Genomic DNA, 24736 nt, shown 5'->3' with positions numbered 1-24736 from the left:
GAAGTGAACCCCTTAAGTTTACCAATATTTTGGACTACATGCAATATCAAATCATCTGGCAATTTGCTGGAGGATACCAGAACATCCTTCTCAATATAGTACTGTCCGGGTATATCTAATTTTAATTCAAGCAAAGACAGTGCCCTGCCCATACAAAACTAAGCCAGTGCTTTATAGCTACATACATATGTTATACACAGCTCTGATTAATCTATAACAAACAACTGAAGCCTCAATTACCCAGACAGACATTGTGTGTTGTAACCTGGCACACTGCTCTATGCAGCATAAAGAAAAAAATATTATGGGGCTCTTTTGTGAAATCAAGCAAAAGGATCCTGCAGTGGGGTGGTATTATGAACTTGTTTATTTTGGCCACCAATACAAATTGTTATCAGATCATGGTGGCCTGTATTGTATGTGCTCACTACCAGATATACAAAACACAAAAAACTGCAAACTGAGCAAAAACAAATTAAGAGAGATTTACTATATAAGCAGTCCCTAACAGTGGTGGTGGAAGGGAAGGGACTTATGCACATCTCTGACATTCTATGCACTGTTTCTAGGCCACTTTCACTATTATATACTTTAAGCAAGCTCTTTAACTCTCTCCAACACCTTATATATGGTCAATGGATCTACTGTCACAAAGGCTAGCAAATTATGATGGAAGCAGAAGGTTGGAACATTAGGTGGAAGCAGTAGTTACGAACATTAGGGAGATGCCTCTGGAAACATGGTGCTAAGGTCAGTGGCTTGTTAAGAGCGAGGTATTAAAGGATAAGAAGCTGCACTGGAGTTCATCCATTATGGAGATTCTTTTGCTGTGGCCACCCCAATGAGGAAGTTCCTGAAGGGAATGGGCATTAGACATATATACAGACAGACACACATATAGATAAATAGTTAGGTAGGGATATCACATGTCTAGCAGCAAAGTACAGTCTCAGAACTCGGATGACATGGTTACCATCTTGTTACACTGTGTTTTGGGGAGTAATGGGATGCAAATTTTGCGTATGTCCATGATTTTTCTTGATATTTTCACCATTTCCATTCTGGGTAAAATTCTTCCCCTACCAGTAGTTAACCATGGCTCCTAAGAAGCTAGGAAAGGACCATATTCTTGCTTGGAATCAATATGTTTAAAAGTGAGATTTCAAGACCTACTGGTAGGGCCACATTCACAATCCTGACTTTTTTTCTGCAAATGTCATCCCATCCCATAAATCAGCATGTGGCTAACCTAGGAAGACCAGCAAGGTTACCGATGACCTGATGAAGCATGAGGCTGAAAAAGTCATCCCTATCAGGTTATCAGGTGCCTTTCTGGTCTTAGGTCGACCAGATCAAGCATTTTAGCTGATGACAAAGATGAGAAAAATGTCTGGATGGTGAACTCAGCCCTGCCAGTATGTCTTGAAATTTCAAGTGTAAACTTTTCTTCCTTCCAAGCAAGAATATGGGCCACGTTTTTCCGAGGACCACTTATAAGACCCACTAGTAGTTACTGGAGTTCACCAGTTACGGAGACTCTTTTTCCGTGGCCACACCCTTGTGAGAGTTCCTAAGGGGAACAGGTGTAAGAGATATAGATATAGAGAGAAAAATATATGCTGAACCAGAAACAGCAAAAATATCACTTATTGCAAGAACAGTAAGCAAAAGTTGCATCCCTCCACTCTCAATACCATGGAATAGTATAGGATCTGTACTGCAAATAAAACCTAATGTATGAAAGTCAGTAATTGTCAGACTTATTTTCTTGCTGAAACTATAAGCAGGAAAGGGTTTTTGATATCTACAAGAGGAAGGTATGCAGGAGGTGGAGGTAAGTGAAAGGAGGTGGAAGAACAAAGCTGCTATATAAATCTACATAAGGTAAGAGTTTGTTTTCAAGGATTGCATGGAGTAGTCTAATGTTCAATGGGAAACTGCATTTTCAAACAAAAACGATAACCTCATCCACACACATTATATTTCCCCAGCAATGACCAAACTCATGTACAGGTGTCAGCTGTTAGTTCTTGAATCATGAACAAAAAATCTCATTTCCAAGAGGTTTATAACCTAGCAATAATCTGAAGGAAAATCTCTATGTACAAAAACTTTTTATTAATAGCAGATTCATAACACATTAGGACAGACAATGAACCTTAATATGACATTACATTGGGTTCCCAGTCAGAATAAATTAGCCAGTTTCATCATAACAACAGTACTGTACTTAGGCTGTTGAGCTAAAAGCAAAGCACAATATGTAAGAAAAATGGCTTATTTCATGGTGGTTATAATGATTCAACAACATACAGAAATGACTGCATGATGTTAAAAAAGGCAATATACATGGCATCAAATGCTAAAATAATGAATAGGAAAGAATCTGGCCACAGTACCTCAGCAAGAAAACATAATACTTCACATACGAACATCAGGAAAATATGAGTGATCTGCAATGAGGAGAGATGACTATATGATACAAATATTCTCCAAATAATTATTCACATAAATAATCTAAGCATCTTAGTTCATATATATGTGGATGGCAATTATTTTCAAATAAAAGGAAAATCAAATAACCAAATTCAAATAGAAAAAATAACTGTAGGACTATTCTTATTGAATCTTTAATGCAGTTTGAGACTTATCTATGCAACTTTCATATGAACTTTCACTTTATATATCTCATAATACATTTGGTATCCAATTATTTTGCATATACCATCGAATCAATCCAAAATACAAGATCATTGAAAGTTACAAGGGGATGTAGGAATATCAGTTACATAATTGTCTCAAAGAATGGATATTTGGTTAAATAGTTGATATAACTTGTCTCTTCTATGAAGTGACCTTATAAGTGTAAGCAACGATAAAGCCATTCTTCCCTAGCTAGAAACTGCTTTCAGATCACAAAACTCAATTAAATTTCCACATCTATATTCTGCAACTGATACATTCATTCTGTGAGGGATGGGAACTGGGAGCATGTGAAACCACAGATTATCTTAGTTCTTATATCATTCCATTCTTCTACCATCCAGTAAACCCTCCTCGCAGAGCCAAAACAAGATGGAGCACAGATCCACCTTGAACCTTATAGTCTGCAGCTGTTTTCTCATCATTCCTGCAATAGTTAAAATATAGAGGGAAGAGACACTACTCAGAATCTCATTTGCATTATCAATGCGCAGTGAAATACTAGGTCACATATTTTATTCAAACAAAAGCATGAAGTTTAACTGAACAGAATTCACCAGTGAAAAGCAGCATTAAAAAACACTTCATGCATTATGCAAAATTTAAGAGCTCATTGCATATTAGAAATGACTTTAACAAGCTATCATAAAGTAGGAACATTCAACACATTCTCCTTCCATTAAAGATTCCATCGATCAAAACCAGCTTAAATGACTTACATTTGTTTTCCAGAGAAGATGAGCCGTTGTTGAGGAGGTGGAATTCCCTCTTTCTCCTCAACCCTCTCCTTGATCCTCTCAACTTTGTCTGTTGGCTCAATATCAATCTCAATCTTGGGGAAGAAATAGGTTACTGATTGGAAGGTATCTCTTTCATAATTATACATCAAATAGAATGTCCAAAAAAGTAAATCTCTCTTACACTGTCAATAACATCTACATGACTCTGACAGCTTAAAGAAAAATATTCTATTAGAAATAAATTAACTGAGAAAACATATATAATGCAAAAAAATATCAACTGTTTAATATGGCTAAGCTGATATTCAAAACAGGTTACATAAAAGTTTCAACTTACATTTGATATACATAATATTACCTCATGAAAAAAATAAAGATTACATTGCACATATGAAAAATACAATTAAGATATCTCATTACAAAAATATTAAGCCAATGCACAAAGCATTAACAAAGGAGAGGCATGGTTTGTGAGAGTTGAAGTGGGTGTACTGAAATCGCTTGGACATATGCAGCAGATGAGCGAAGACAGGGTGACTACAAGGGCACCATGTTGGAAGTGGAGGGAACATGATGGGGAAACCTGAGGAAGGATGGTGTGAAAGGTGTTTTGAATGATTAGAACCTGAACATGCAGGAGGGTGTGAGTCGTGCAATGGATGGAGTGATGTAGTATATAAGGAGTGACATACTGTGATTGGGCTGAACCAGGTCATATAAAGCAGTCAGGGAAGCCACAGAAAGGTACGTGGGGCTTGGCTGTGGTTAGGGAAGCTCTGGTAGGTGCAATATACACGATGGTTAATGTGCAGATGTAAACATATGAGATCATTCTTCATCTGTTTCTGGTACCACCTCGTTATACAGAAATTGATGAGTATGAAAAACAGGGATTTTTTTGTTTTACTATAGTGGAATTTTTTCTGTACCTAACTGCTTCTTGTGCCTTAGTGAGGTAGCATCAAGAGCAAACAAATTATGGTCTCGCATAATATGCTACTGTCATGTATAATACATCTAAACCAAAGCTCACCATCAAAAAGCAAACCCCACAGGATACTCCATAATTCACCTGCAATGCTTCATCCACCCTGGTTCAGCCCAGTGATAGCATGTTGCTCCCATATACCACATCAGTTCATTCTATCAAGCACATTTGTCTTTCTGAAAGTTCAGGCTTGTATCCCCACAGCCTTATTCACACCATCCTTAGATCAAATTCTTAGTCCCACTCACCCTAATACCTTTCACGTGACACAAACACTTTCTTAGCCTTTCTAACACTCATCCTCTCCATATCCCAGAGCTATTCCAGCACATCTTGGTCAGCCCTCTCAATCAGACTACCCTTATTACCATACCTGTACTCACACTATTATTCCATAGATGATCAATCTATCAAACACCATTCAATGTCTCAAACATTTCATTTCCAATACATTCACCTTGCACCTTTCCTCTGCATTAAAGGCCCAAGACAAATCCATATAACAGTGTTAGGAATACTATAACTTTACACTTATCAATGTCTAACCTCAATGACAGTGACCTCTCCTTCCGCATGCTCATTTGCTCAACCAAGACATTAGCCCCTTCTTCCACTCCACTGAATGGCTCACTCCAGCCCCAAAGGTTCCATCCACTAGCAAATCCCCTCCCAGTTATCTAAAATCTCCACTTCCAGGTTCTCCCCATTTGAACTTACACCCACACCATCCTCTCTCACCCCCTGCTGCACCTCATTACTTTACATTTACCCTCAACATCCTCCTCTCACATACACTCCCAAACTCTGACACCAACTTTGGCAGTTTTTCTCTTAAGTCTACTATCAAAGTTAACTCATCTGCAAACATTAAGAGACTTAATTCTCAAGCCTCCCTCACAACCATTGCACATCATAAAGCTACTCATTGTTCCAAGAACAAGACCCACATATTTACCTCCCTCACCACCCCATCTATGAACAAATTAAGCAGCCAATGTGACATCACAAATTCTTGATGAAGATGCACCCTAACTGGGAACCATTCATCCTTCTTTTTTCCTAATCACTCATATGCCTTTCTCTCCCAGTATAAACTCTTCATGGCATAATGCACCAAAAAATTCAGCCAAGTTAATCAAATTTCCAAAAAACAACGTAAAAATATTCAAAGATCAACTAACCTCCTTTCCAGTCAGGGTCTGTGAACAAGAACAAAAGATGTTTCAGTTAACACAACTGTAAAATGGTTATTACTTGAGCAACATGTCTGCTTCAAAGAATTAAAAAAAAAAGACTTTACTATACTTAACATTTCTGAATGCTACACAACTAAATGGCTATAACTCTTAATTCAATAAACTGCAAAAGTCATATCAAATGATGCAGAGGACCCTTGGATCATTAGAATTCAAAAGTGAGTCTTTGCTTTACTTATGTATATTTGAAAAACTAAGCATTTAGGAAGATGGGAGAGGCGAAGAGCTTAATCCAATGATTACTGGTGTGCTGTATATGGTATGGGATGCCTCTAGCGGGTGGAATGCAATTGTGCTGTATATGGTCTGGGTCATTAAAAATCCTTGGAATGGTAAACAGCACAGTGCCATGATAGGGAACAAGTTACAGCAACAATGTTTCCACATCCTTTGCCTATATCTTCTAAATTCAACTGGTAAGTAATCATCCAAATGCCATGGAAGATAGAATATCATTTCTACACTTCCTAAGCAACAAAGGCAACTAAAAGGGGAGGGAGCAGAGGCTGGAAATCTTCTCCGCTCGTCTTTAATTTTCCAGAAGGAACAGAGAAGGGGGCCAAGTGAAGATTTCCCTCAAAGACTCAGTCCTCTGTTCTTAACGCTGCCTCGCTAGCACAGGAAATGGCGAATAGTATAAAAAAAAAAATATATATATATATATATATATATATATATATATATATATATATATATATATATATATATATATATATATATAAAATGAAACATATTATGGGAAATTATAACATTACATAATGAAACGTGTATCACATATAGCTTGTTATGCCATCAGGAGGGATGCATTGTGTAGCTGGCAATACTGCACCCTAAACATTCATTCATTTAATATGTATATGATGGGCAGTCTTTTGGAGGCTTCCAATCTCTAGAAAAAAAGAGACAAAGTGGTTTGTAGATATACACTTTAATACCATACTACACTAGAAGCCTAAGGCCTAATTTTCATAAGGATATGAAGGTCTCCCAGTTCTTTTATAAGTGTCAGGCAATATACCATATAACTTAATCACTTTAGGTTGTGTTTTTCACCTAAAAATGCAAACTGATTTTTGTGGGGGTGTGATGTCTCTAGTAGGCTACTCCTTTTCTATGGATTCCTGTGTTTGGTTTGGAGAGGTACATGAAGGGAGAGAGTCATGGCTAGTGGTTTGGTGAAGAGAGAAGAGGTGGTGGCAAGATGGCTAAAGAGCATGGTACTGCAGTTGAATTTCTGAAGGGGGTGACTTTGTTGCTCCTTGGTTAGTTAAGATTTTCAGTGCATGTATGAATCATAGTGAGGTGCCTGAGGATTGGTGGAATACATGTATAGTGCCACAGTATAAAAGTAAGGGAGAAAAGGCGAGTGTTCAAATCATATGGGTATAAGTTTGTTAAGAGTACTTGATAAGTTGTATGGAAGACAGGTGCTGGCAAGCATTAAGCAACAGACTGAAGAGGAACAATGTGATTTCAGCAGTAGAAGAGGATGTGTGAACCAGGTGCTTGCTGAAGAATGTGTATGAGAAATACAGAAAGAAACAGCAGGATTTACATGTGGCTTTTATAGATCTGGAGAAAGTATATGATGAGTGTTTGTGGAAGATATCAGAAACATATTGTGCGGGTTTCAAGAAAGGTACTAGAAGCAGTGAGGAGTATTTATCAAAAGAGCATGGCATGTTTGCAAATAGGAAGAGAGGAGGGTGAGTGGCTCCAGGGAAAGCTGGGTCTGCAGCAGGGGTGTGTGATGTCACCATAATTATCTAACCCATCTATCGATGATGTGGCAAGGGAGGGGAATGAGTGGGTCTTAAAGAGCTGGGTAGGTGTGCAGGATGTTGAGAATAGGGGTGTCCTGGAAGATGAGTCAGTTGCTGTTTGCTGAAGACAGCTCTTGCAGCAAATATGAAAAAGAAACAACATAAGTTGGTTTCTGTGTTGGAAGAAAGTTCGAAAGGAGAAAGTTCATGTGAAAGAAAGTAAGGTTATCAAGTTCAGAAATTGAGATAGGCCAGGTGATTGTAGTGTGATTTTGAAAAGACAGAACCCGGAAGGAGCAGAGTGTTTCAGTACTTTTCTAATTAGTCTTTCCTTTAATTCACTGCTATGGCTCTTGGTTCCCCTATCCCTACATCTTTTCCAGAACTATTAACAGTCTACATTATCAATTTGGTTAAAAACTTAAAGTTTTCTTTGCTAAAATTAGCAGAAAAGTGAAATGATCACCAGATGTTCCTGACAATAAATGATCAATGATAATGGATAGTTATTGTGAATTAAATAAACGAATGAGTACCATGCATATATTCATCAATATCAATCATAACTAATAATTACTAAACAATAATGATAATAATGGTGGCAGTCCATTCACTGACAAGTGATGGCTCACTCCCTACTATGCTGGTGGCTTACTTGCTGACTTACTGATTGGAACTGCTTCTGCTATTATTGCCTTGTGCTCTTGTTCAATATGCTTCCAAATATCTGTATATAGTTTCATTCACACTTTTATTGTAGAACTATCATATGCATTTATAAGTTGACAAAGAGGAAATGTAAGTCAGAAGTGGAGAGGACAAGGAGATGGGGAGACCAAATTGGAGATGGAAAGACGGAGTCAAAGAGATTTAGAGTGACAGGGGCCTTAACTTCCAGGCATGTAAAAGACATGGAAGGGATAGAGTGAACTGGAAGGATAACGTAAACAGGGGTTGATGACTGTCATTGGACTGAACCTGGGTGGTAGAAGTGGCCAGGGAAAACAAGAAAAGCTCTGTCGAGCCTGGTTGTGAACAGGGGAACAGTTCCAGTCCACTGCACATAAGCTACAGAATGGATATAAGCTGTTCTTCATCTGTTTCTGGTGCTACCTTCCTAACAGGGGACATGACAATAAAAGTATGAAAAAAGCCTTTTCTCATTGCTTTGTATTACTGCAACATTCATATCCTTTATATAAGTAGAATGTCATGGAACATTCTATAAGTCATCATCTCATGGTCACTCCTCATAATAATATCTATAATAAGAATGGGCTGAGATCAACCAACAATGACCATGATGATTCTATTGTCCACAGTCTTTATCATGTATTTACTTACAACTGAAGTCAAATAAATCATCAATTTATCAATAACTAATAAAAGGGTGGGTCAAGATTACTGGGTTGACTTAGCAGTCATTTCATTTGTTTATGGATTTTGTTAGTTTCTTTCTCTTTTGTATTTACAACTGTCTAAAAACGAATAAATTATCAAACAAGAAATCTTTGTCCTAACATCAACTCACCAATAGTTATACTAAAAAATAAGGACGGGCTCAGATTCACTTGGTTCAAGATCAGAAATAATAAAAAAGTAATACATACATAATCATAATGCTAGAAATGTCGTAATGAAATTATATACACATAAGGCAACAATGGCATGAGTTAGGGCCGAAGTGTTGGGTGGTAGGGGTCTAAGTGACAGTATCGGCAAACCATTTACCTGAATATTTTGATAAGCAATATATGTATGATAAAACCATTATCTCAACTTACAAGTAAGCATAAAAAAACCAGTATAATATGTCTTTATCGTCATGTGTCAACATTTATAATCAATTCTATAGTAGAATTATAATTCCCCCCCACAAATTCCGTTCTGTCTTGGTCAACCTTAACATGTTACTTTATAACATTGTCTTATCCTCGTAATGTCTTATAGTCCATCGAACAGGAAATTAAACCTTACTTCAAGTGAATATTATACACAACAAATAACATGAAAGGGCAGATAAATTACCTTTACTTTGATTAACATTTTGATGGATTTTCGTGGATATTTTCTTGCTCACTCGCCTCACACGCCTTGTTTCAGTGTTGCTATACAAACAATTGATGACTATAGGAAAATGAACGCATGGTCAATTTTTTTATTATATACTAAATATCATCATAAAAATATATAAATTATCTTTAGTTAATATAATGATTAAATTTAATGCAATTCTTAAAAATAAAATATACATAACTTAACTTGGATATAAGTATTGGAATTATTGTTTCTATTTGCCTGGAAATTGCCATATTGCTGTGTACTCAGTTATTTCATAACTAACGGTTGGATACATTAATTAGGAATAGAACTTCTGTAGCATGTGCATGACATGGGAAAATTGTAGGATCCATGATACTGTAAAAGATTTTGGTGTAGTCATTCAATCGGATGACCCCGAGGAATATCGGGAATCTTATTCGATTCAGGCATTAAAAAATGTTTTAAGTTTATTTTTCATTTAACGAATAACAAAATATTGACTTGAATAGGATAATGAATAGCGTGTTTCATAGAAAGTGAACGAAGTATCTTTTGGATGTGTAAAGTATTACCTATACTACATGACTGATCTCTTAGCAGGGTAACATCTTTAATAATCATCGTCTCTTAACGATCATCTTATTAATTCCTTAATTTACCATGAGCAAGGATAAAAGTTTGTTAGAGAATAATTTGTAATTCAATCTCTGGTCAGAATTGCACCGGAGTGTAGGCGACCTGCAGGCCTCCCTCGCCAAACAAAAACAAACGCCGTTGTAATGTTCTGCTTGTGTGTCTGAAAATTTGAAATGCTTAATAACCAACAAAGCAGTACATTATGAATCCACTCACGTAAGTTGTGGAGAGTTTAAGATGATCCGACAAAACACTTGTATACTTATTAGGGAGTATTGCCGGTTGTATTTTTGGCGATGAACAAACGGTTAATGTGTTTGGTATTATCATTATCTCATTTATGTAGATGACATGTTATACTTAAAGGCATGATAGACGCAGTGTCTGCATTGGGCATGGGATCTGTTTGGAGTTTGGAGTATTATACATCTTATGAGGGCAGCGAAAGGACTATCAGTATAAACGGAAATCGGAGAGCTTTCGACACTAGAACTAACTGATTACTATAAAATATACTATGTTTATCAGAAAGTTGATTTTAGATTCTCTTGTGTTGGTATTGATCGTGCATGTTTTGATAAAACATTGTCCTAAGATATCAAACCTAACCAAACATTCTTTAAAATTATTTCTGCTGTTAGAGGGGTTCTGCTAATATAACCAGATTTTGATTGGTAGTTATTAGTTATTTCGTTTTGTAGCTACTTGTTTGCTGTTACCCATTTCTTTGAGACAGCGTCATGAACAAATGAAATAATGACCTTACCCACGTCTCCCTTACTTACCTTGAGAATGTGTATGAAGGCCACATTGAAAATAAGTATCTGTAACTATACCTAATGTGTTCTCTTTGATGAAATTAAAGTATAGATAATTCGGAGTAAACTCAATCATTCAATTGAATTACGAGGCATCAAAACCAGAGTCCACCATCCACAGCCAGGCCTCAAATACCAGTTTCATGGATCCCCTTGGTTCAACCAGTTGAAAGTGTCACCCTACCGTATTCAACATTGCTCCTAATTAATCTTTCCAATGCATGCTTTTCACTCTTGAAAGAAAGTTCACTGTTGCACCTCAGACCATTTTGCATTCCATTCTTCATGTGCTTGTTGGTCTTCTTCCATATATCAAATTTTTTTTTAAATGTTTCTATTTCTCCCAGCAGTACAGTGAATGATTCTTCTAACTTCCTGATTGGGCTGTCATATATTCAGTCTTGATTTATTTTTTGGTATGTTCCCAGGTATTCTTGAATACTCGACTTTACATTTTTAACATATTGACCCTCTATTGTTAAAAGTTTCTGGACTCAGTTGCAGTGAAAGAGACAAGAGAAATTTTAACAAATATGAACAAGTTCACAGCAGTAGGGGTGGTGAAAATTAGGGACATTAGTAGTGGAAGGTAACATCATACAGTTTAGAAGAGCTGTAAAATACTAGGCCACACATTAACATATAAAGGTTAACATAAAGAGGTTTACTTGTAGACCATGTACACAGATCTGCCCAAATTAAAGCAACCTTGACAAGCTTTTGTAGATTTTGGCAGCTCATCGAGAGCAAAAAATAGATCGGTAAGGGCTGTGATACTTCCCATACTGAGCTACCCTTGATTACCCATACATATTTTTGCCTCCAAATCATGCATGCTTATTTTTCAAAGGGGACAAGATAAGACACTTTGGTTCTTCACTAAGAGCAGATTATTTTGAAAATATCATCTGTGACCTAATGTAAAACTAATTGGTTTATGCTCAAGAGAAGCATTACAGAAAAGATGTGTCAGAAATTAACAAAGATGCAAATTACAAACACATTCAAGATCTGGACAAGATCCTGGAGTCTCAGGTTCTAGTGAGAAGCTCCACTCATCTCTTGATATAGGTAGTTAACCACTCTATGACTAGCTAAGGTGAATTTTGCCAAACCAACAAATGAATTCAGTATATACACACACACACCCAGTATACAAAGGGTATATAAATAAAGCACCCAAAATCCAGCAAACAACCAGCAACCTTCAGTAAACGTACTTCATCTGCATGGTCAGTTTTATTATCTGTTTCTCACTTTACCTTATCTGGCCATCCTCCTCTTCAACTAACCATCCATTTGAAAAAAATTATTTGGCTTTTTGTGTGTTTAATTCCATAAAGGTTAACACAGACCCAGCAGATGGTCAGAAATATAAGATTAGTGCATACAGCAGGAGCCACAATTCAGCAGGTTAGAATATCCTGAAGGATACCTTCTTTTTTAAACTTGCATGTGTAACATAGGCATGGTTTACATATAACATAGATTGTTAAGGGGTTGTTTTTGTTGCCTTTTTGGTTATGAATTGTTTCATATGATGACTTTTTTTATCCAGTGACTCTTGGTACCATTCTTATTTGGCCTGAAAAGCTAGAAAAGCAGAGGAGGAAAAATAATACATTCATTTTGGAGGAAGTAGAGAACTTGCCTCATAAAAAAGAGGAAGGCCATGACTGTTAGGGAAGACATGAAAGGGAAAAGCATTCCAAAGCTTTGTGTGTAGGGAAAGAAATAACCATCGAGTTGGTTCACCCGAGTTACCACTGGCCACACAGGTAATCAAGTGATACTGTGGCTTGTTAATAAATTATTTGGCTAAGGAAAGGTTGGTTGTGTAATATGAAGTTTCTAAGATGGGTTAGATGTAAAAAAGAAATCAATAGTTAACTGAAATGTAACTATGTAGGACTTTATGTAGGACTTAAGAAGTACAAATAAGCACCATATATTTCTTGTTTTTGCTTAATTTTTATAAGAAAATTGTGAAAATCCTTTTGTACTATAATTAGAATGACAGTACTGTACTTAAGGATACTATTTTTATGAACAGAATTTTTAATTTTTGCACATAATTATTAACTAATGGGTGTATTTCAAATCCTTCTTTTCAGAAATGTGAAGAACATTCAAAAGTTAAACCAAAGGGAATTGGAGCTTGGCGTTAGCCTAAAGCACTCATGGCACCAACAGTATCGTGATAGTGCTTGGGTCTTCATTGGAGGATTGAACTATGAGCTCACCGAGGGGGACATTATCTGTGTCTTTTCTCAGTATGGGGAGGTATGGAGATCTTTCTCTGTTGAAAGGTTTTAGACATATTTGCTGTTAGATCCTCTCTTGTTTATAATTAACAATATTGATTGCTTTACTGAATAAGCCTTAACCACTTTAGGATATTTGTTTTAGTCTCTCTTCTAGTTTGCAGTGCTAATATTCTTAGCACAGTGCACTATTGTTACATCTGTGTGCTTTTTAATTTGACTATCATAAGTTGTGAGTACTGAAACAATCCCCATTATTTAAAGAATTGCATGCAAAACTCACATTTGTGTGGCTAGCTGGGTGGAAGCAATCACATCAAGCAGCTATGACCACAAGTTTCTTGAGCTCGCCACCAGAGGGGTTTAATAGTGCCTCTTCCTGCTTTTTTTGGGGGAAAGTGATAACTAGTTCTTTCATCCACCATCTGTTTTCTCTTCTGTTTTTGTATCTGAATGATCATCTGTTGATGCATTAGGTAAGAACCTATTAAAAAGAATTGTTTAAAAATAGTGCATGTAAGATGCAATTTACTACTACTTGTACTGATGATAATTTGAGTATTTTGAGCTAGGGGCAAATGCTGTGGAATTGAACTATTTGAGGTGAACATTTGGTATGACTAGATGGAATGAAGAAAGAAATGAGGAATGTATGAAAGATGTGGTATGGTAGGGAATGCAAAGGGTATTAAATATGGAGTGGTAAAGAGGGTGGAATGTAATACTTTGACGTGATTTAGGCATGTGGAAAGAATGCAAGATGGGGAGTTTACAAGGAAAGTGTATAATAGTACAATTAAAGGGGTTGGTGTGAGTGGAAGACCACCTGTGACATGGGGAAATACAATGGAAGAGTATTGGAGGGAGAGAGATGGTGGAAGAATGCATGGAACAGTGTATGCAGGGGAGGCAGGTAAGAGCAGGGATAAGTACAAACACTTGCTGTGGCCATCCCGTTGATGGGAGTTCCTATAGGGAATGGGCATCAGAGATAGGGATAGATAGATAGCCAGTGCAAAAGTTCATTTTGTAAGACATCCTTCTCTTTCACCTATTTTCCCCCTATGTATTTATAAATGTGTACATGATTTTTACTTAATGCATTAGGGAATGAAAGGTGATCATGTGTATTCAGGGGTGAATGCTAGGTTAGATGTCTGTCTGTTACATTTACTTTCTCCTGTATTTTTTTTTAAATACAAAATGTTGATAAATATTAATTCATGTGTTAGGTAAGAACCTATTGAAGAGAATTCACTCAAAAAGATAATTGTCAAGTACAGTTTTCTAGACCATTCACTGGTTATTAGTTAGATATTTTGAATCATAGGTGATCTTGAGCATTGAATGTGTTAAGTATGCTTTCATCCCACTCATAATTTTTTCTCTCTTTCTTTGGAGTATGTAGATAATCTTAATTTATTCATTAGGTAAGAATCTACTGAAGAGAATTGTGAATTGTATTCAGAAAATGTATGAATATACAATTTACCATATCATTCATCAATTATAAGGTGAATGTTTTGAAGTGCGTTAATTAAGAGTCTGATGAAGAGATATGTTTAGAAAATAGGACTTCTGTATTATTCATAACCAAAGGTGATCATGAGCATTCTGGTGCTGGAGCTAGGTATGACTTCCATCTCTTTCACCAGTTTTTTGCTATACTTTTTCTGAATGTGTGATGATTGTTAATGCATTCATCAGGTAAATACCCAAATGCATAGATACATTTAGAAAAAATACTTGAAAAATACAGTTTTCTTTAATACTCCCAACTGAAGGTGATCACAAGCATTCAATTAGGTATGATGATTATGAATTTTAGTATATTCAAGAATTATCTTTGTGTTCATTAGAAACTTTTGTCAACAGATTGTAAACATTAATTTGGTGCGAGACAAGAAGACTGGAAAGAGCAAAGGTTTTGCTTTCTTATGTTATGAAGACCAACGTTCTACTGTCCTTGCTGTTGACAACTTGAATAGTATTAAGGTAAGAAACAGGTAGAAGTCAGCTTATCTTTTTAGATCAGTGTGATAATGTAACTGGTGCCTTTATAACCCCATTATTGACATGGTTTCTAAGGAAGTTGCAAAATTATGGAACTTTAGAGGTCATTTTCCTTTTGAGCTCGGTGTTTTAAGTTTGATAGGCCAGATCCTGTAAGGAATATTTTGCATTTTGAGGTGGAGCTCATTGTGGATGCTGTTGTTATCTTGAGAGTCCTTGTAGACTGTATGCTGTGGTACTCATTAAGATTGTATTGAAGCTTTTAGTGATTCTCTATATTTTATTTTATTTATATATTTTATTTTGCTTTGTCGCTGTCTCCCGCGTTTGCGAGGTAGCAAGGAAACAGACGAAAGAAATGGCCCAACCCACCCCCATACACAATGTATACACACACACACGTCCACACATGCAAATATACATACCTATACATCTCAGTGTACACATATATATACATACACAGACACATACATATATACCCATGCACACAATTCACACTGTCTGCCCCCATTCACTCCCATCGCCACCTCGCCACACATGGAATACCATCCCCCTCCCCCCTCATGTGTGCGAGGTAGCACTAGGAAAAGACAACAAAGGCCCCATTCGTTCACACTCAGTCTCTAGCTGCCACACAATAATGCCCGAAACCACAGCTCCCTTTCCACATCCAGGCCCCACACAACTTTCCATGGTTTACCCCAGACGCTTCACATGCCCTGATTCAATCCACTGACAGCACGTCAACCCTGGTATACCACATCGATCCAGTTCACTCTATTCCTTGCCCTCCTTTCACCCTCCTGCATGTTCAGGCCCCGATCACTCAAAATCTTTTTCACTCCATCTTTCCACCTCCAGTTTGGTCTCCCACTTCCCCTCCTTCCCTCCACATCTGACACATATATCCTCTTGATCAGTCTTTCCTCATTCATTCTCTCCATGTGACCAAACCATTTCAAAACACCCTCTTCTGCTCTCTCAACCACACTCTTTTTATTACCACACATCTCTCTTACCCTGTTATTACTTACTCGATCAAACCACCTCACACCATATATTGTCCTCAAACATCTCATTTCCAGCACATCCACCCTCCTCTGCACAACTCTATCCATAGCCCACGCCTTGCAACCATACAACATTGTTGGAACCAATAATCCTTCAAACATACCCATTTTTGCTTTCCGAGGTAATGTTCTCGACTTCCACACATTCTTCAAGGCTCCCAGAATTTTCGCCCCCTCCCCCACCCTATGATTCACTTCCGCTTCTATGATTCCATCTGCTGCCAAATCCCCTCCCAGATATCTAAGACACTTCACTTCCAACAGTTTTTCTCCATTGAAACTTACCTCCCAGTTGACTTGACCCTCAACCCTACTGTACCTAATAACCTTGCTCTTATTCACATTTACTCAACTTTCTTCTTTCACACACTTTACCAAACTCAGTCACCAGCTTCTGCAGTTTCTCACATGAATCAGCCACCAGCGCTGTATCATCAGCGAACAACAACTGACTCACTTCCCAAGCTCTCTCATCCACAACAGACTGCATACTTGCCCCTCTTTCCAAAACTCTTGCATTCACCTCCCTAACAGCCCCATCCATAAACAAATTAGACAACCATGGAGACATCACACACCCCTGCCGCAGACCTACATTCACTGAGAACCAATCACTTTCCTATCTTCCTACACGTACACATGCCTTACATCCTTGATAAAAACTTTTCACTGCTTCTAACAACTTGCCTCCCACACCATATATTCTTAATACCTTCCACAGAGCATCTCTATCAACTCTATCATATGCCTTCTCCAGATCCATAAATGCTACATACGAATCCATTTGCTTTTCTCAGTATTTCTCACATACATTCTTCAAAGCAAACACCTGATCCACACATCCTCTACCACTTCTGAAACCATACTGCTCTTCCCTAATCTGATGCTCTGTACATGCCTTCACCCTCTCAATCAATACCCTCCCATATAATTTACCAGGAATTCTCAACAAACATATACCTCTGTAATTTGAGCACTCACTCTTATCCCTTTTGCTTTTGTACAACGGCACTATGCAAGCATTCTGCCAATCCTCAGGCACCTCACCATGAATCATACATACATTAAATAACCTTACCAACCAGTCAACAATACAGTCACCCCCTTTTTTAATAAATTCCACTGCACTACCATCTAAACCCGCTGCCTTGCCAGCTTTCATCTTCCGCAAAGCTTTTACTACTACAATTTGATATATATATATATTTTTTTTTTTTTTTTTTCATACTATTCGCCATTTCCCGCGATAGCGAGGTAGCGTTAAGAACAGAGGATGCATGTGCATGTGTGGATGTGTATGTATATACGTGTGTATGTGGGTGGGTTGGGCCATTCTTTCGTCTGATTCCTTGTGCTACCTCGCTAACGCAGGAGACAGCGACAAAGTATAATAAAAAAATAATAATGATAATATATATATATATATATATATATATATATATATATATATATATATATATATATATATATTGATTGAGAGGGTGAAGGCATGTACAGAGCATCAGATTGGGGAAGAGCAGTGTGGTTTCAGAAGTGGTAGAGGATGTGTGGATCAGGTGTTTGCTTTGAAGAATGTATGTGAGAAATACTTAGAAAAGCAAATGGATTTGTATGTAGCATTTATGGATCTGGAGAAGGCATATGATAGAGTTGATAGAGATGCTCTGTGGAAGGTATTAAGAATATATGGTGTGGGAGGAAAGTTGTTAGAAGCAGTGAAAAGTTTTTATCGAGGATGTAAGGCATGTGTACGTGTAGGAAGAGAGGAAAGTGATTGGTTCTCAGTGAATGTAGGTTTGCGGCAGGGGTGTGTGATGTCTCCATGGTTGTTTAATTTGTTTATGGATGGGGTTCTTAGGGAGGTAAATGCAAGAGTTTTGGAAAGAGGGGCAAGTATGAAGTCTGTTGGGGATGAGAAAGCTTGGGAAGTGAGTCAGTTGTTGTTCGCTGATGATACAGCGCTGGTGGCTGATTCATGTGAGAAACTGCAGAAGCTGGTGACTGAGTTTGGTAAAGTGTGTGAAAGAAGAAAGTTAAGAGTAAATGTGAATAAGAGCAAGGTTATTAGGTACAGTAGGGTTGAGGGTCAAGTCAATTGGGAGGTGAGTTTGAATGGAGAAAAACTGGAGGAAGTGAAGTGTTTTAGATATCTGGGAGTGGATCTGGCAGCGGATGGAACCATGGAAGCGGAAGTGGATCATAGGGTGGGGGAGGGGGCGAAAATTCTGGGGGCCTTGAAGAATGTGTGGAAGTCGAGAACATTATCTCGGAAAGCAAAAATGGGTATGTTTGAAGGAATAGTGGTTCCAACAATGTTGTATGGTTGCGAGGCGTGGGCCATGGATAGAGTTGTGCGCAGGAGGATGGATGTGCTGGAAATGAGATGTTTGAGGACAATGTGTGGTGTGAGGTGGTTTGATCGAGTGAGTAACGTAAGGGTAAGAGAGATGTGTGGAAATAAAAAGAGCGTGGTTGAGAGAGCAGAAGAGGGTGTTTTGAAGTGGTTTGGGCACATGGAGAGGATGAGTGAGGAAAGATTGACCAAGAGGATATATGTGTCAGAGGTGGAGGGAGCAAGGAGAAGAGGGAGACCAAATTGGAGGTGGAAAGATGGAGTGAAAAAGATTTTGTGTGATCGGGGCCTGAACATGCAGGAGGGTGAAAGGAGGGCAAGGAATAGGGTGAATTGGAGTGATGTGGTATACCGGGGTTGACGTGCTGTCAGTGGATTGAATCAAGGCATGTGAAGCGTCTTGGGTAAACCATGGAAAGCTGTGTAGGTATGTATATTTGCGTGTGTGGACGTATGTATATACATGTGTATGGGGGGGGTTGGGCCATTTCTTTCGTCTGTTTCCTTGCGCTACCTCGCAAACGCGGGAGACAGCGACAAAGTATAAAAAAAAAAAAAAAAAATATATATATATATATATTTTTTTTTTTTTTTTAATGTATGTATGACTCATGGTGAGGTGCCTGAGGATTGGCGGAATGTGTGCATAGTGCCATTGTACAAAGGCAAAGGGGATAAGAGTGAGTGCTCAAATTACAGAGGTATAAGTTTGTTGAGTATTCCTGGTAAATTATATGGGAGGGTATTGATTGAGAGGGTGAAGGCATGTACAGAGCATCAGATTGGGGAAGAGCAGTGTGGTTTCAGAAGTGGTAGAGGATGTGTGGATCAGGTGTTTGCTTTGAAGAATGTATGTGAGAAATACTTAGAAAAGCAAATGGATTTGTATGTAGCATTTATGGATCTGGAGAAGGCATATGATAGAGTTGATAGAGATGCTCTGTGGAAGGTATTAAGAATATATGGTGTGGGAGGCAAGTTGTTAGAAGCAGTGAAAAGTTTTTATCGAGGATGTAAGGCATGTGTACGTGTAGGAAGAGAGGAAAGTGATTGGTTCTCGGTGAATGTAGGTTTGCAGCAGGGGTGTGTGATGTCTCCATGGTTGTTTAATTTGTTTATGGATGGGGTTCTTAGGGAGGTAAATGCAAGAGTTTTGGAAAGAGGGGCAAGTATGAAGTCTGTTGGGGATGAGAGAGCTTGGGAAGTGAGTCAGTTGTTGTTCGCCGATGACACAGCGCTGGTGGCTGATTCATGTGTGAAACTGCAGAAGCTGGTGACTGAGTTTGGTAAAGTGTGTGGAATAAGAAAGTTAAGAGTAAATGTGAATAAGAGCAAGGTTATTAGGTACAGTAGGGTTGAGGGTCAAGTCAGTTGGGAGGTGAGTTTGAATGGAGAAAAACTGGAGGAAGTGAAGTGTTTTAGATATCTGGGAGTGGATCTGGCAGCGGATGGAACCATGGAAGCGGAAGTGGATCATAGGGTGGGGGAGGGGGCGAAAATTCTGGGGGCCTTGAAGAATGTGTGGAAGTCGAGAACATTATCTCGGAAAGCAAAAATGGGTATGTTTGAAGGAATAGTGGTGCCAACAATGTTGTATGGTTGCGAGGCGTGGGCTATGGATAGAGTTGTGCGCAGGAGGATGGATGTGCTGGAAATGAGATGTTTGAGGACAATGTGTGGTGTGAGGTGGTTTGATCGAGTGAGTAATGTAAGGGTAAGAGAGATGTGTGGAAATAAAAAGAGCGTGGTTGAGAGAGCAGAAGAGGGTGTTTTGAAGTGGTTTGGGCACATGGAGAGGATGAGTGAGGAAAGATTGACCAAGAGGATATATGTGTCGGAGGTGGAGGGAACAAGGAGAAGAGGGAGACCAAATTGGAGGTGGAAAGATGGAGTGAAAAAGATTTTGTGTGATCGGGGCCTGAACATGCAGGAGGGTGAAAGGAGGGCAAGGAATAGAGTGAATTGGAGCGATGTGGTATACCGGGGCTGACGTGCTGTCAGTGGATTGAATCAAGGCATGTGAAGCGTCTGGGGTAAACCATGGAAAGCTGTGTAGGTATGTATATTTGCGTGTGTGGACATATGTATATACATGTGTATGGGGGGGGGTTGGGCCATTTCTTTCGTCTGTTTCCTTGCGCTACCTCGCAAACGCGGGAGACAGCGACAAAGTATTAAAAAAAAAAAATATATATATATATATATATATATATATATATATATATATATATATATATATAAAAAATATATATATATATATATATATATATATATATATATATATATATATATATATATATATATATCCCTGGGCATAGGGGATTAAGAATGCTTCCCACGTATTCCCTGCGTGTCGTAGAAGGCGACTAAAAGGGGAGGGAGCGGGGGGCTGGAAATCCTCCCCCTCTCGTTTTTTTTTTTTTTTTTTTTTTTTTTTTCTCCAAAAGACGGAACAGAGGGGGCCAGGTGAGGATATTCCAGAAAAGGCCCAGTCCTCTGTTCTCAACGCTACCCCGCTAATGCGGGAAATGGCGAATAGTTTAAAAGAAAAAGAAAAGATATATATATATATATATATATATATATATATATATATATATATATATATATATATATATATATATAGTCGCCTTCTACGACACGCAGGGAATACGTGGGAAGTATTCTTAATCCCCTATCCCCAGGGATAATATATATATATATATTATCCCTGGGGATAGGGTTTTTTTTTTTTTTTTTTTTATAGTTTTCCAAAAGAAGGACCAGAGAAGGGGGCCAGGTGAGGATGTTCCCTCAGAGGCCCAGTCCTCTGTTCTTAACGCTACCTTGCTGATGCGGGAAATGGCGAATAGTTTGAAAAAAAAAAAGATATACATATATATTTTAATGGCAAGTAGTTAGTAATTAGTTTAAAGAATTATTTGAAATGTTTATTAAGAAAAGGTACATTACAACTATTTTGATTATGGAGTTTTCTATCTGATATTAGTTAGGAGGCCGCACCATCAGAGTGGATCATGTTGAGGAATACAAGGTACCGAAAATGACTGAGGATATGATGCCAGAGCAGCAGAAATTAGCTATGGAGGGATGTGCCCCACAGCCCATCCAAGTTGCACCTGAAGACCAGCGTGGGGACGTACAAATTAAAGATGGTAAATTGATAATTCAACTTATATATCACACAACACCTATTGTAAAGCAGTGTATAGTATAGCATACTGTTTAAACCAATTTTCAACCAACATTAAAATATCCTATTATATCTACTCATTCTATATACTTTCAGAGTACTTCATATTTCTACCTGATTTATTCTTTTTCGGGTCCACTTCATAAGTCACTTGTTCTTTTAAGTATACATTGGTATATTTTAACTGTAACAGTTATGACCCCTTTTGATCTTGATTTTTTTTCTTGCCTGTACATGGCACCCAGACACAAAACTTATTAGTTTTTCTTTATAGATTATATTTTCAATTTGTCTCTTGTGTTGCACAACCTCTGAAGTGTAGATGAAATACACAAATTCAAAAGGGTCAGAATAAGGTGGAAGTTATGATTTATATGTATGTGTGTGGATGCATATGTATATGAAACAATTCTAGTTGCTGGGATAACATTAATGGAAGTTACAAGTGGAAAGTGTGTGAAAAGAGAAATGTCTTAGTATTTTAAAAATGGGATTCTATCTATGTGTCTATAGTTCTGATTCCTGTTCCCTTCAAGAACTCCCTCAAGGGGGAAGCCACAGCAAAAGTCTCCATTGCTGGTGAACTCCAGTGTTGCTTCTCAGCATTTAGTGCCTCACCCTTAATAGGTTGTTGGCTAAGGGCAACTCTAGCATGGTGTTGTCAGAGGCTGCTACCCAATATCCCTACCAACTAAAAGTTGGATGAGAGTATTGAATTTACATGGATGTACAATGTTTATAGTACTGTGTATAAAGAATATTTAGAATAGATATTCCAGCCATACAGGCATCATTTCAAGAGGAATACAAATATGAAGGGTTTCTCTCAATATGTAATCTTCAGAGTGGATGTTGCATGAGGAAACCAACTGTATATGTTAATATCAGTTATTAGGTATATTTGAAGATTGAATGTTTCATAACCTCAGAAACCAGTCAATTCATCAAATACCATGTAAATAAAAGTTTCCTGATGAAGAGCTAATTAGTTTGATGTACAAATTGTGCTTAGATCTTTTCTAAAATTGTGATTTTTTTACAGAAAAATCAATTAAAAAGGAAAAACCAGAGAAAGTTAAAGTCAAGAAAGAAAAAAAGAAAAAGAAGAAGAAAAAGATATCATCATCATCATCATCAAGTAGCTTATCATCATCAGAAGACTCTGATGATGAGAAGAAGAAAAAGAAGAGAAAGAAGAAGAAGAAGAAAAAGAAAAGGAAGAGGGTAAAAGATGATTCAGATTCACAAAGCGGAAGTGAAGATTCAAATAGAGAAGAAGAGAGAAGGATTAAAAGGTTGAGAGAAAAGTCTGAAGAGAGGATGCTGTCAGTTAAGGAAGAAAAACAAGATCCAGGATATGATAAATATGAACACATTGGAATGCAGCAAGAGGAATATAGGTTTAAGAGTAGAGAAGGAGATAGAGGACAAGAGAGATACAGAGACTTCCAGAAAGATAGAGGACAAGAAAGATATAGAGAACAAGAAAGGTACAGAGAGCAAGAAAGATACAGAGAACATGAAAGATATAGAGACAGTTGTATGAGAGATAGAGATAGTAGAGAAAGAGATAGAAGGCATGAAAGATATAAAGATAATATCAAAAGAGAAAGTGATAATTATGGATCAAGTCACAGGGATGACCGTGACAGGATGAGAGATCGTGGTCACTGGGCAGGTGGTACAGATGGGCGATATAGAGGCCGTGGAGGAGGTAGGTATTTTGATGGTGGCAGGGGACGCGGAAGGCATTACAATGCCAACTACAATAGGCGAGGAAACTTTGGCCGAGGAAGAGGTGGGTTTAGATATAGAGGAAGAAGGTAAAATAACTGAAGAAGGGGGTATGTTTATATGTGTGTATATATATATATATATATATATATATATATATATATATATATATATATATATATATATATAATGTATATATAATATATATATATATATATATATATATATATATATATATATATATATATATATATATATATATATATATATATATAAATTTTTCTCATACTTGTTTGCCATTTCCCATGTAGTGAGGTAGCTGCAAGAACAGATGAAAAATTGCCTCATTTGCTTACCTTCACTCTCTAGCTCCCATGTATAATGCATCATAATCACAGCCACCTATTCATAGCCATGCCCCACAGATGTATGTGGTTTCCCTTGGCTGCTTAATATACCCTGGTTCAACCCATTGGCAGCATGTCAACCCTTGTATACTCCATGGCTTCAGTTTGCTGTAGTCTTTGCATCCCCTTCATTTCTGACACATGTACCCTCTTAATCAGCCTCCCCTCATTTATCCTCTTCATATTCCAAACCATTTCAGCACACTGTTTTTAGCTCAACCATATTCTTCTTCCATACCTATCTCAAAGTGTGGCATTTCTCACTTGATAAACCCTCTTGACACCACACAATGTCCTCAGGCATTTTATTTCCAACACATCCACTCCCTTTCATACTTTCTCATTTAATGCCTATGCCAGACATATGTACGACACTGTTAGGACTACGGTAACATCAAATATACCTATTTTTGCAATCACATACAATGATCTTGCTTTCCACACTCCTCAGTGCACCCAGAATGTTAACCCCCTCTCTTCCCTTGTGGCTTCCGTAAGCTTCCATGGTTTCATTTGGTGTGATATCCACCACCAGGTATTAAAAATGTTCCACTTCCTCCCAGTTCTCTCCAGCCAAACTGTCTTTCTTCTCAGGTAAACCTTATGACCTTATTTTTATTTACGTTAACTCGTAACTTTATGGCACCCCCCTCCCCCTGCGCGCACGTGCGAGGTGGCGCTAGGAAAAGACAACAAAGGCTACATTCATTCACACTCAGTCTCTAGCTATCATGTGTAATGCACCAAAACCAGAA

General features: G+C 37.8%; 2 protein-coding genes across 2 annotated transcripts; one reads left to right on the top strand and one right to left on the bottom strand.

Moving 5' to 3' along the window:
- Window positions 1-2103: 2103 nt before the first annotated feature.
- Nedd8 (Nedd8 ubiquitin like modifier) lies at window positions 2104-9572 on the bottom strand. Its single transcript, XM_071676238.1, has 4 exons — window positions 9479-9572; window positions 5613-5630; window positions 3423-3535; window positions 2104-3130 (listed from the first exon to the last, which is right to left on the bottom strand). Exons 1-4 carry the CDS (start codon window positions 9494-9496, stop codon window positions 3037-3039), a joined length of 243 nt encoding a protein of 80 aa, XP_071532339.1. The 5' UTR covers window positions 9497-9572; the 3' UTR covers window positions 2104-3036.
- A 639-nt stretch (window positions 9573-10211) lies between these two features.
- LOC139756597 (uncharacterized) lies at window positions 10212-23764 on the top strand. The gene is made up of 5 exons (XM_071676236.1): window positions 10212-10345; window positions 13062-13230; window positions 15087-15206; window positions 21637-21802; window positions 22883-23764. The coding sequence occupies exons 1-5, from the start codon at window positions 10332-10334 to the stop codon at window positions 23665-23667; spliced, it is 1254 nt and encodes a 417-aa protein (XP_071532337.1). The 5' UTR covers window positions 10212-10331; the 3' UTR covers window positions 23668-23764.
- Window positions 23765-24736: the final 972 nt, after the last annotated feature.

This window comes from Panulirus ornatus, chromosome 22 (assembly GCF_036320965.1).
Source record: "Panulirus ornatus isolate Po-2019 chromosome 22, ASM3632096v1, whole genome shotgun sequence".
Lineage (NCBI taxonomy): Eukaryota > Metazoa > Arthropoda > Malacostraca > Decapoda > Palinuridae > Panulirus > Panulirus ornatus.
Note: the sequence above shows the minus strand (reverse complement) of the source record. Positions and strands in the feature narration are given on the sequence as shown.